Here is a 13,277-nt window from a genome sequence, read left to right as displayed (position 1 = left end):
GCGGAAGTGGAACAGTTTTCAGTCTGCCACCAGATGACGTCACTGGGTGCGAGCTGAGTGGGGAGAGTTGCTCAGTTGAAGTAAACTCATGAATGAAGAAGATAAAGTGCTGCAAAGATCCACGATGTCGAAGACAGAGTGTAAAGACATGACACAGACGGTGAGTGTGTGTCTGTGTGTGTGTGTCTGTGTGTGTCTGTGTGTGTTTGACCTGAGCCGGTTGTGTTGTTGGTTTTCAACCTTAACACTTTGTGACGTGTTTGTCCAGATGGAGGAAACGATGCAGCGACTTCAAGGACAATTTCAGAGCATCTCCGAACAGCTGGAGTCCAAACATATCCTTTATTTCCGCATCAAGTCTTTACATCCGGACTACAAACTCTACACTGCTCCACACTTTCTCATCTAGAAATGACGCCGGAAGCAGATGTGGTTCAAGCAGCTGTGAGGTCTGTTACACACACACACACACACACACACACACACACACACACACACACACACACACACACACACACACACACACACACACACGCACACACACACCTGAGGACATGTGTCGTCTGTGTCAACTTCACATCTGGATTAAAGATAAAAACATGGCCGCAGAGGGGCGGTCACTTTCAGTTTCTGTGTGTCAGATCATTTGTCAAATTCAAATCTTATTAAGATGAGCGAAACAAAAAGACTTTAAAATACAATTGATGTTGTGTTGTTGTTGTTCTGTGTTGTTGCTGTTGTTTTGTGCTGTTTTGTGTTGTTGTTGTTGTTCTGGTTTTGTGTTGTTGTTGTTCTGGTTTTGTGTTGCTGTTGTTCTGGTTTTGTGTTGCTGTTGTTCTGTGTTGTTGCTGTTGTTTTGTGCTGTTTTGTGTTGTTGTTGTTCTGGTTTTGTGTTGCTGTTGTTCTGTGTTGTTGCTGTCTGTTTCACGTGCAGACTTTTCCTTCATTTTCACACTAAATGAAATGGGAACCCGCATCAATGACCTCGAGAAGAACGTCTCAGACCTGATGACACAGGCTGGTATGGAGGAGCAGGCAGATTCAAAGTGACAGCAGGCCCACACTTCATCTGACACACGAGCTCTTTGAATGAAACCTTCTGGAACTGTGACTTCACTGTGGCTCTGAAGTTTCACTCTTCACTCTGCACTTTCACCAAACATCCTGCAATGAGATCTTTGAGTTGGCATTAGTGTACCTCTACAGATGATATCACTTTAAGGTTTTATCCTAATGTCAGTGTTTTTCAAGGTGCTACAACACTGCTGACAAATGTGTGTGTATCTCTCTGTACCAACACCAATCACAGCGTACAGAGCCTTGGATCACCATGTTGGCAGATCATTTATTTTATAGTAACACTTTTGATTAATTTTCAAAGCATGTACAATCAGATCTTCAGACATTGACTCCTGTGGTGTGGCCAAAAGAACAAAGAACCAGAGTTTTATTCATGATTTATTATTCTTGCTCATATCCTTAAAGTGTAACTTGCAGATTTAAATGCCTCCTACCTCATATCAAATATCTTCAGAGCATTTTTAATATCTTGAATGCAGCATTGTTTCCCCTCCACTTTTAGTGCCACCAACATGTATGTGCATGTACGCACATGATGGGCATGTGTTGTTAGAGCAAGACATGTGAACAGTGCAGGACATTGTAGCTCAACAGCGCCTCTAATGGTCAAACCCTCAACAAGCTTCAACACATGGAAGAAGGAGACAAAAAACAGAAAACACTACAGAAGTATTCTTTGTTTTAAAAACTGTTTACAGTTGAACTACTTTATTATTTCCACATAACCACTTTAAAATTGCAAAACAAAGTGACCAGTGGCTCCACATGTTGTTTTTTGGATGACAGGCTGAATTGTTGTTTATTTGAGGCCGGCAGTTGATCTTGATTTCTGAGAGAATACACTCTTGATCACATCTATGCAGTTTATTCCTGAGTACAACACAGGTAACATACAACTAGTGCCATATTTCATATCTTCCTTTTTCCTCTGACATGTTTAATGCACATTATGTTGCAGTCAGATCAGATGAACCAAAGTATATACTGTGTTTTCCACTGTGCACCAAAGTGAATCAAATTGCCAAATAAAGATTTTTTTGAACACTTTCTGTGGCTGCTTCTTGGAATCACTTCATTATATTTTACATCACACTATTTTTTCCAAAGAGCTCCAATCATCACATTATTCCTTTACTGTTGATATATGTGTGTCACTACAGAGGTCACTTACAATATCAGTTAACAAAATTAAACGTCTACAGTCTTCTGGACTGGATTTTTTACAATCTGTCTACGATAAGTTGAAGACCATAGAACAGTTTATCTCTATTGGCCTTGTCAAATTCCCAGGTTGGTGCAAATATTAGATTTCTATTAATTCACCCTATTTTCTAATTTTAAGAAAGTTGGTTATTTACATATGATATAAAACATACAATGAAATCTATTTTGCCCTGGATTTTGAAACTATGTTTTGTTTTATTGATCCATTTAAAACTACAACTATGTCTTCATGTTTACTGCCAGCTATATGCTAACTTTTTGTTGCCACACGTCAAGCATCTGTTCCGTTTTATACAACAAAGAGAAAATGGAAAGATCCATATGACAAGACAGTGTAATGCATGTTGAAATTTAGAATTTAAAACCTGCACATGTGACTGCAGTGTAGATTTAAATTTTGGTTGTATTTCCTCCTAAGTAGAAATTCATATCAGTCTTTCCAATACTTTGTCCCATCAGTCATATGGCAGCATAAAGGATGTGGAAAGCAAATAAATCAAAAGTCATAACTCCGTAATTCAATCATGCTGCACTAAATTCCACATACTCATAGATTTACATTTACATTACATTTATATTTAGGGCACATAGCCGACGCTTTTGTCTAAAGCAACTTACAATAAGTACATTTGTCACAAGATAGATATATACAGTACCAGTCCCCTAAATATGGCAGATTAAATCAGTATTGTAAATTTGCTTTGGTGAGTTCACATAAAACTTCAGGATATCACATACAGTAACTGCACACAGATAAGAAAGTCAACAAACATTTATTACCATTATTAACAATAAAAGCTATAATAAAAGAAATAACAAACCTCTCTATCCTGTTTCTTATCCTTTTCATTTGAAATTTGGTTCCAATACAAAGTAATTCACAAAAGACAAATTCCACTGAAGGTGCTACAGTGGCGTAAAACGCTGCTAATATGAGACTATAACTACCTCTAGTGGTCACTTTTGGTCATTACAGTGAGTGGATGTGTCGCTTGCCATGGTGCTGAAATTGAATTTGCTCATCTTGCTGTTGAGCTTCTGTGACTGGAACTCCTGTTCAATCCAGTGCAATCCAAATCTACCTTTACTGTGACACATCAGTCAGAAATACCTTTCAGTTTAACACCACATTTTAACTATAAACAAAATTTACAAATAATGACTTAAGGCCTGTAAGTGCCCACAAGAATTTGGGCATTTTGATATATTTTGATCCCTTTTGCTCCAATTAAGAGTTCCAGATACTACAGTATATACAGTGATTAGCCACAACATTAAAATCAGTTACCTGCTTTATATGTTGTGACTGATCAGTGTGATTTTAGACAATACTGTGCCTTTAACTTTGTGGGTTTTAATATGGCGATGCCGTAAAGACATGAAGGTAGACGAAGAAATGCTTTTCTCAGTTTGATGTGGAATGAACCTGCACACAACCCTGACCTCAACCCCATCTGACATATTTGAGCCTGTGAGCCAGGCCTTATTATTTGTTTATATCACTGATGCTTAGTGGGAGCAAATCCATGCATTCACATTCCATAATCTTGTGGAAAGCCTGAAACGTGACAAGCAGACACCGCCTGTTGTTTAGAAACAAGATGTTCAGTAATCACATATGGGTTTATGTTCAGGTGATGATATATAAAACACGTACATGTGGGGTGGTCGTGGATGTACTCTCAGTGTTTGTGCTGTAGATGGCAGTATTAAATAATGGAGGGTTTCCACTCTCGACAGTTTACTGCCACACTCACCTCTGAGACTGTGTAAATGTGAATGTGCACATGTGCATGGCAGGGGGCGCCCATGTGCACGTGCACGTGTGTGTACTCAAATACTAATAAGCCTCACTAGCATGTCTATACCAGCCAAAGAGCAACAACACTGCTAACTGTGTTGCCATGGCAACTTGCACCGAAGCAGACACTTGTCAGCTTTAGTAAGTGTAATTATGTGTGTGCATGTTTGTTTGTGTGTACACGTGTGTTTACCCGTGTGTCACTATGTGTACTACGATGTGTACTGGAAGACAGCCAAGACAGGGGGGAGAGGAGAGGGGCTCTGCAGTGCGTTAAGCTGATGCATCTTTGAGTGTGAGCAACAGAGACACTTTTAGCTTTTGCACGACACAACTTTAGCAGTTGGGGCAGTGAGCGAGTTCACACAGTCTTCTCGTGGCGGTGGAGTGGTGAGTGGGTGTGTGGAGAGCTGGGCCCGGCAGTGAGGGGAGGCTAAGTGGTTCAGCCCTGTGGCCCACGCCGGGTGCTCTCCACTGGGATGGTGGTAGGTGGGGCTCTAATGGCCGTCTGCATGGTTGGCACTCTGAACTGGATAGGGGCAAGCACTTCAGAGAGAGAGAGAAAAAGAGAGAGAGAGCGTGTGTGTGTGTGTGTGTGTGCGTGTGATTGCATGTTGCTGCGTACACTTGTCCGCCCTGTTTCTCCCTCTCCCTAATGCTACTTTTGCACACTTCACTTACAAGGTGAAACACAAAGTAAATGTCAATAGCCTCAAGTGGCTTCCTCTCTTCTATCTATCTATCTATCTATCTATCTATCTATCTATCTATCTATCTATCTATCTATCTATCTATCTATCTATCTATCTATCTATCTATCTAACAAAACACAATGTAAAGTTCCACAGAACATTTTGTTTTGCCATCACTGTAGCAGATTCATATAGCAAACATGTTTGCTCTGTTTTAACCCCCAAGCTGAGAGAGAAATCATTTATTTTCTTTGGTACTTGATTCATTCAATGACTTTACACTACAAACAATTGGTCACATCATTATTGTATGTTGTATTGGTTATTTTGTATTTTGTCTGAATAAATATGTACTTATATACACAGATTTGCACCTGGAGGACCATCAGTGGTGCTGGTGATTTTTGTGCAAAGCAGAAGGCTGCACTCGATAAATTGTTCGTCACATGTTGTACCTTCTGTTGACGTCTACAAGGTCAAACACACACACACACACACACACACACAGCAGCTCTGCGGGGGCGCTCTCTTCATCTTTGACAATACTTTCAGACTGAAAGTCCTGAATCGCTCAGACAAACCACAGAGAACAAGAACCCACAGAGGTGTTGGCAGAGATAAGAGTTAAAAATAGATTGTCTCTCTCTCTCTCTCTCTCTTCTACAATACACAAACACGCACACATGCGTGCACCCAAACACACACACACACACACACACATGCATTCGGGGGACACCTGTGTGTTCCCTACCACCTGGGGCTCTTTGATTCCCGGTGTGCTTTAATCTGGGCTGTGCTCTCGTCTGCTTTTGAAGTGAAAATCCCCCCCCCCCCCCCCTCACTCTCCACACACACACACACACTCACACTCACACACACACACACACACACACACACACACACACACACACACACACACACACACACACACACACACACACACACACACACACTCACAAAGCAAACCACAGATCGCCACTACCTGTTATCTTTGTCATAGTAAATACAGACTCACAGCCCATCTGAGAGCCCAGCTCCCATTCACATATTCTCTTCTCTTCTATTCTGTTCTGCTGGACGGGTGAAGAGCTGTGCCTAAAATTACCACAGCAGTTATTTCAGGGCCTTTGTAACATACATCACCTTCTGTCTGCTGTAATACATTTATATCTACAGGAATAGAAAGTGATTTCCAGCTTTGCTCTGCCACAGATGTCATTTCGTGGCGGCAGGAATAGGGACAGAGGTTTGGGGGAAGAGCAGGAGAGAAAAGGTCTGCAGGAGAGGAGGGGAAAAATGACATGATGTTTTTATTTAACAACCTCTCATCATTTACACACAGGATGGAAATGTTTTCTATATGGATGTAATTTGTCATGAAACAAAAATAAAATAGAATTTTGGGAAATGCGTTTATTTTTTGCAAGTTTGATGAAAACAAAGAAATGGTCACACACACCATCATGCAAGATACAGGCAGCATCAGTATTCGTCCACATAACGACAGTGAAACCATTGCTGATTTTAAATTCATTGCTACCTGCGACAAAGAGGTTACGTTTTCACCCCTGTCCAATTATCGGTTTGCGTGTTTATTTTGAAATGGGAGGATTCGATGTGTGGTAGTTGAATCACTCTTAATGTGAAGAAACAACAGGATGGAGACTGATATTTTTCTGAAGTAGCACTTTACTGTTCTACATCAACAACACACACTTCCTGCTTGTCACTCTCCATTGACTGAACCAACTAATAAGAAGCCAGAAAGGCCTCAGATTGGGGGAAATGTGAGACTACAGAGGCAGATACAACACATCATTACTACTGTTCTTATGATGCTAATGTAAATATTTCAATGCATAAATATGTAAATAATACATGTGTAAACATAAATGTGTAAATTACTTAATAGTTTTGAGTAAATGAACATAAACACATGAATGAATTTAACAGTTTTTTTGGTTTCTCAGCAGGATTATGCTTAATTAAGTTGTAAGTATTAAGTGTGGTGGGGCATGACCCAAGGAAGATTTGATTGATGGTTCCAAAAAATGAGGTTCCAAAAAACTGGTATGGGTCAGAGAAGAACCCATTCAATTAGCGTGTGGCTCTAAATCGGGGGAGATTTAGGAATCTTTCTTGAATTAGTTTAACATTGAAAATTGGTTATTTTTGTTAGAAATTTCAGAGAATAATTCATGGATCTTGATGACAAACAATCATGTTTAGGGACATAAATCTGGATGTAGTGACTTTAAATGTGGTTTCACAAGTGGACTGATTGGCCTTGGCAGGGTTGAATTCCATTCTGGTCTTTTTTATTTCCTCAAAGCAATCACGATTGCTTATATCAACAAAATTGCATAGCAATGCTAACTGTCACAATATATATGCACAAAACCCACTTATATATTTACATTTCTCATAATATCCATTTGCAAAATAACTTTTAAAACATTTTGAATTAAATCTATAAGTGTATAAGTGTAACACATTTGGATATCCGGCTACAACTGTGCAACATCTCCCTATTTAACCAGTATTTTCTGTAAGTCACTGCATCTCCACACGTGTTTGCGTTCATCCCCTAGATCAGTGGTTCCCAACCCTTCACATCATCATTTCACTGAACATGAATGAAAATGAAATCATATTTGTGCTACGTCCAATTTGATATTTTCCATCTTTAAAAAAAAAAAATCTTGTTTCATTTTTGTAGATTCAAGTGATACAATCTCAGAAGGTTATATCTCTCTCCAGTGGAACTACTCTTATAACATGGGTCATAAATATAGACACACTTTCCAGACCCCAACCCCTGAAACAACAGTGCTGGACCCTCACTATCCCTGGAGGTGGTTGAAGCACACACATAGGATGATTGATTTCATTTGAGCTAAAAGTCACCTATGTGCACATGTCGCAATGAGCTCTGACAGAACTACAACTGATGTCGCTAATCAGTCAGGATCACATCTGGTGTAATGTTGGGACAAAAACAAATCAGACAGCTGATGAAATGTTTGGATTTTCATGGTTTTATTTTAAATTCAACTACAGTTTTTTTTTTTTACCTTTTTTGTGGCTATAAATCAATATCTTATAATTTTTCTGTTTTATCAGATTTCTGGAAAACATCTTGTGGTCGCCCAAGGGGTCCAGACTCCTGCTTTGGGAATGGCTATTCTGGGAAAGTGTAAGATTTGCATGAAAACTTAAATAACTCCACATATTTTAAACTGTTTTATTTCAAACCTTCTCTTCTCTATTTCGTCACTCCACCCAACTTCCGATTCCTCCTTTTTTTCAAACTGCTTTCCTATTTCCTCCTATCTATTCTCCCTTGTCTCTGTCTTCATCCCTCAACACTCATCATCCCTTCATCTGCCTCTCTTTCATCACTCGGTTCATCTGTCTGCATCTTTCTTTCTATTTCACTCCTCATCTCTGTGTATTCATGAAACATGGGTGTGTCTGATGGATCGGCAGCCAGCGACTGACCCCATCTCTGTCGCCATGGAAACTGGGTCAGCTTTATGGTAGCCATGGCTGTGAAAAGTGTTCTCTTGCAACAGGTGTGTGTGTGTGTATGTCTGAGTTTGTGTGTGCGTGTGCTTAAATCTGAGCTCTAGGTGTGTATGTGTGTGTGTGTGTGTGTGTGTGTGTGTGTGCAGGCTGGAAATAGACAGGTCAGGGACATAAAAAGGTGTTTAAACAGTTGTGCAGCTGTTTTCAGACATATTTGTCTAATAAAACATCATATGGATATCCCACTAATGAAACCTACAAATAATTTTATATAAACAATAACAATATTTTTTTAGTATAGCGCCACATCACACAAGGTCAAGACCTTACAATAAGAAGGTCCCACAACAAGCAAACACTCTCCGGCTGTGGAAAGAAAAACATTTCCCTTTTAATGGGTGGAAACTTCCAGAAGCAGCAGACTCAGTATGGTCGAACATCTGCCTTGACCAGTTGGGGTGAGAGGAGGAAAATGGGGGAAAGAGGAAAGGCGAGTTTTACAGCTGAGCAGTTTAGGCTTATTTTATCCTCGTGTTTGGTTGAGACGTATATTTCTGTTCTGAAATCATTTTTCATGTTTTGAAAATAAAAACTTTATTGAAAAGATTCTGCACTGTTAATGAATGCATTAAGATGCTGATTATCCTCCCTCCCTCACCTCGTCCCTCGTTTCTTCCTCCCGCTCTCCTCTCCTACTCATTACCAATGCTAATTAAAGATTTGTCAGACTACCTTCTTCTCCGCTCCCCCCTTTTTTCTTATCATTTCTTGCACTCCTCTTCTCTCTCTGTGTGAAGTCACCTGAGTGGAATCAATGTCTGATTCAAAGGTGGTCGTCATGGTCGCCTCAGCCCCCTCCCTTCCCCGCTTTCCCCCCTTTTATGTCTCCCTGTCTGTTCCCATTTTGTCCCCACATGATTAAGCGGTTCAGTGCCCAAGGTGGTACATCCATTGCTGTGCTTAAAGACAGGGTCATTAACACCAGCGAACTGAGACGCTAGAGTCGTAAGCTGTCTGGAAAAAAAGGTTCATACCTTAATATGAATGACTCGTGAATAGAAGCCAAATGTATTATTGGATTTTTAAAGCCGGTGATGATGTAATATTCAGGGTTTTATATCACACCTTTAGAGGGATGAATCGAGGAGGTGTTGAAGTTGCGACAACTGAAATGAAACACATTGTTGTAAGAGACACAACAAGGGATCAGGGAACAACAAGAGCTGACAGTAGGTGGAATCAAAAACGATAAAAAGCAAAAATGCTGCCTCTGCAGGTGATGCATTTTTGTGCAGTCACATTAGCACATTAAATGATGATGATGATGATCAGATACAGCCCAGAGCACATAGTTAAACAGAAAGCAGGGTTCTCAGCACTTCATATGAACTAAACTGCAGCCAGCCACAAGGGGATGATCAAAATGATTTGGTGGTGGGGGGGGGGGGGGGGCATCCTTCGGAGGCTGCATTTTAAGACTTATTGCATCACAGTGCAGCAACTAGGCTCTCCCATTTCCAAAGGTCGGCACAGGGTCGTCCTCCCTGAGACATGATGGCTCTATTGGGTGGATCCAGTTCGAGCTCTAGGCTACAACAATTAAAACGGTATAGATAATGGATGGATGGATGGAAAATGAAAGCTAAATCAGAGTGTACCTTGCACTGCAATGCAAGTTGAGAAGATAACACTTTCATAATTCTAAAAATTCCTTGAAGCAGGTTTCAAAGGAGATTTTATAGCTTGAACAATGTCGGCAGCCTTACTCTCAGCTTCAATCTGCACCATGAAACAAAATGGCAGATGTTGGCCTGCGATGGAGGGGTCATCATGATCTCATTACATCGCAACAGAAGGGGTAAAAAAGTAGAAAGAAGAGATGGTGAAGGAGAGAAAAGAAGGATCATTAGAAGGAGAGATGAAAGGAATGTTACTGCTCATTTTTGAAAGGTCAGTTGGAGTACTAAAGGTAACTCAGGTAAGTGAGGCTTGAGACGTTTTTGCAGAATCACTTGACAAAACTGAACACACACAGTGTTCTCCTCTCTGTGTTTAATCATCAGTGGAGAGCCAGCACACATTTGTGTCTACGAGACACTCACTCACCATCTCTCTCTCTTGCTCACCCTTGACAGCCAGTGAGAATATGAATGAAGTGTGAGGCGTAGGGAAGAAGAACGGACAAGATAAGTAAATAATAAAGGACAAAACGTTCTCTCACAAATTGAATCTCCTCTATGTTTACTGGTTGTTGTATAATCTTCTGCATCACTGCCTCCTGGTGGACTGGAGTGAAGCCATATGTTGTTCATGTATCAGCAGGATGATTTGCCTTATGCCTGCCTGTTCTTCAGACTGTGGTGGAAATGCAGAAACCTTTTAATTATTTGAAAAATAGTTCCTGGGACTAAAACTTCCAGGTTCTTATGGTCAAAAGTTAGGTTTGGTAAGTTGTCTCTAAAACACTAACTCCCATTTGTTGAAATCCTCTTCTCGTCCTGATAGCAGTCAATAACGTTGTAAGGAAGAAAAAGAAAAGAGCAAGTGTCTTTGGTTCTCGCAGAAGTGTAACTTACAGGCCCATTCATGTCGTGATTCGGTCCGAATGCCTTGATTGTCTGGTGTACCGGTCTGTCACAGACTGACTTGCTTGCCTGTGTTCTCACTGACTAGAGTCTTCAGCCACGGAGACATAAACCGTTGAACCAGAAAAGTCACCTTCTAGCACTTTTCAGGCAGTGTGTGCTGCTTTGAGGGTGGGATGTATCAGTTGCATGTTGTTGCAGACTCTTGCAAGCTTTTCCAGGATTATCAACCCTAGATTTATCCTGATACAAGACACAAGAAGGGACGATTGTAATAAAGCTTGTAGAAATACTTTGTCATCGTGGACACTGGATGCAAACAACAATTTGCAGTTTCAAGGTCAGATCCTTTTTAAAAAATATATAAGATCATTGCTCGAGGTTAAAAAACAGATTTATAAATTGCAAATCAAATCAATAATATCAGGGATTTTATGTGTGACGACAAAAGATGGATAAAAAGGGATAAAAATGGCGAGGAGAAGCCAGAGGACAGAGACGAGCTAAGTGTCTGGGGAGAATCAAAAAGGAGGATGGAGGACAGAGGAGAAAGAGGGAATTTACAGGGGGAAGGAGACGGGTGGAGGAGACGTCCTTTGTGGATTGTGGAAAGGTCAATTAGACAGTTTACTCGCCGCCATGGAACAGAATTACATACCACACACACACACACACGCACACATCCCCAGCCAGACGCTCACTTAGACATGAGTAGAGGTTTGGATTTCATTATCAGGCTGCCGGCTTGCCCATCAATTAGCACGAATAAGATTGTATCACCTTTCGCTGAGGGAATAGGTCTGCAATCACAGCTCCATGCTGTTATCCACACACACTGTATCTCCAAGTCTGCCCTTATTATAAAACATTTACATTCTATTAACAAATCTTTTTTTACCAGTGGATGAAATAATCTAATCTTAAATCCTGTGGTATGAGGCAACAAAAAACCTTGAAGTGTGAATGGATTAAGTGGCCAATAGAGGACTTGAGGAAAGTACAACAGTGAACAGTGTCCAAGTGAGGAGATTAATGGTAGGATGGTGGCACAGGACAGGAGAGATGAAAGAGAGAAGAGAGGGATGAGAGGATGAGGACAGGCTCGATGGGTTGTCTCCCATGGCAACCCTGTGTTGCCGAGGGACACACACGCACACGCACGTACTCATGAATATTCATGGAGGTAAAATGGAGAGAGGCTCATACTATATCCGTGCCATTTTCAATAAAGCATATTTCAATTAGAGGCAGAGAAATTAATTTCTTATCAATTAATGTGATTTCAATAATACATATGTAAAATTAGAGGAAGCAGACGCAGAAAGAACAAGTGGAGAATGGAGAACATTTTGGGATAAACCGGAAATAGTTGAACATTTGGGGAATACTTTGTTTTCGTGTGGGAATTAAATGTGATAAGACAATTATCAGCTTAATTCTGCACAAAGAGATTTTAAGGAACTAGGTTGTTAAAGCTTCACAAAACCAGAATATTTGTTTTCTTAATCTTGGAAACATGTTAAAATTTAAAGAAAAGACAATCAAATGGCAGCTAGCTTCTCTGTGAAATAACTAATACTGTTGTTGGGATGTTCCTCTAAAGTGAGAAAGCATTAGGCTGGACTCACACGCATGCGTTGCGCTTAATGCTGGGCGCTCTCTACGCTTGGTGCTGGTGTCATTGTCATAACGACAACAACAACGGTTAATGCTTAGGACTTACATAAGCCAGGCCATGCCATAGTTATCAATGCAATGCTAAATATAAGTATGCAGGAAATAAAATCCACAACCAGATGAACCCCAATGCAATTCCATAATGTCAGTAGTGGATGAGTTTAGGTTGACAGATCCAACGCATGCATGTGAGTCCATTGCAAGTGCCACATCTGCCCATAGGCCTACAGATGTGTGCTTCTATAAGTCCAAACTGAAACTGGTTGTTTTATCTGGTTATCTCTCTTTCAGAGTGATCGACGCTTACCTTGGGTGAAGGACACACACACACACACACACACACACACACACACACAACATAGAATACAATAAGTGTGTGTTGCATTGGTCGCTCAGGCTGATGGACATTTACCTTGTGCTAAAGGTTATATCACTCCCAGCGAGAGGGAGAGGGGGGCCTCAGATGACCTCGACTGTAACACACTGTAACACAATTCACTCCTGCAACACTCCCATAAGACCACACAGTAAGGTAAACACACACACACATTTGTGGTCTTCTGAAAATCATTAGTAAACGTGTTCCCCTCCACTGGCCCTTTTACACATGCTGTACCTACAGTGAGATTACATCCATCGAAGATTTCTAAGTTATCTAACACACATCACAGAGCAAATGTGAGCACAAGT

General features: G+C 40.6%; 1 protein-coding gene across 1 annotated transcript; it reads left to right on the top strand.

The window, feature by feature from the left end:
- The first annotated feature begins 19 nt into the window (after window positions 1–19).
- LOC109631821 (heat shock factor-binding protein 1-like protein 1) lies at window positions 20–2,127 on the top strand. Its single transcript, XM_020090833.2, has 3 exons — window positions 20–160; window positions 269–335; window positions 956–2,127. The coding sequence occupies exons 1-3, from the start codon at window positions 89–91 to the stop codon at window positions 1,048–1,050; spliced, it is 234 nt and encodes a 77-aa protein (XP_019946392.2). The 5' UTR covers window positions 20–88; the 3' UTR covers window positions 1,051–2,127.
- Window positions 2,128–13,277: the final 11,150 nt, after the last annotated feature.

This window comes from Paralichthys olivaceus, chromosome 20, assembly GCF_024713975.1.
Source record: "Paralichthys olivaceus isolate ysfri-2021 chromosome 20, ASM2471397v2, whole genome shotgun sequence".
Classification (NCBI taxonomy): Eukaryota; Metazoa; Chordata; class Actinopteri; order Pleuronectiformes; family Paralichthyidae; genus Paralichthys; species Paralichthys olivaceus.
The sequence above is the reverse complement of the archived record's forward strand: the minus strand, read 5'-3'. Positions and strand labels throughout refer to the sequence as shown.

Excerpts from the sequence above, each read along its gene's own strand:
- LOC109631821 (XM_020090833.2), top strand. The coding sequence starts at position 89 with ATGAATGAAGAAGATAAAGTGCTGCAAAGATCCACGATGTCGAAGACA. Across the intron at positions 161-268 it reads GTAAAGACATGACACAGACG|ATGGAGGAAACGATGCAGCG; the intron begins GTGAGTGTGTGT and ends GTGTTTGTCCAG. Across the intron at positions 336-955 it reads CGAACAGCTGGAGTCCAAAC|TAAATGAAATGGGAACCCGC; the intron begins ATATCCTTTATT and ends TCATTTTCACAC.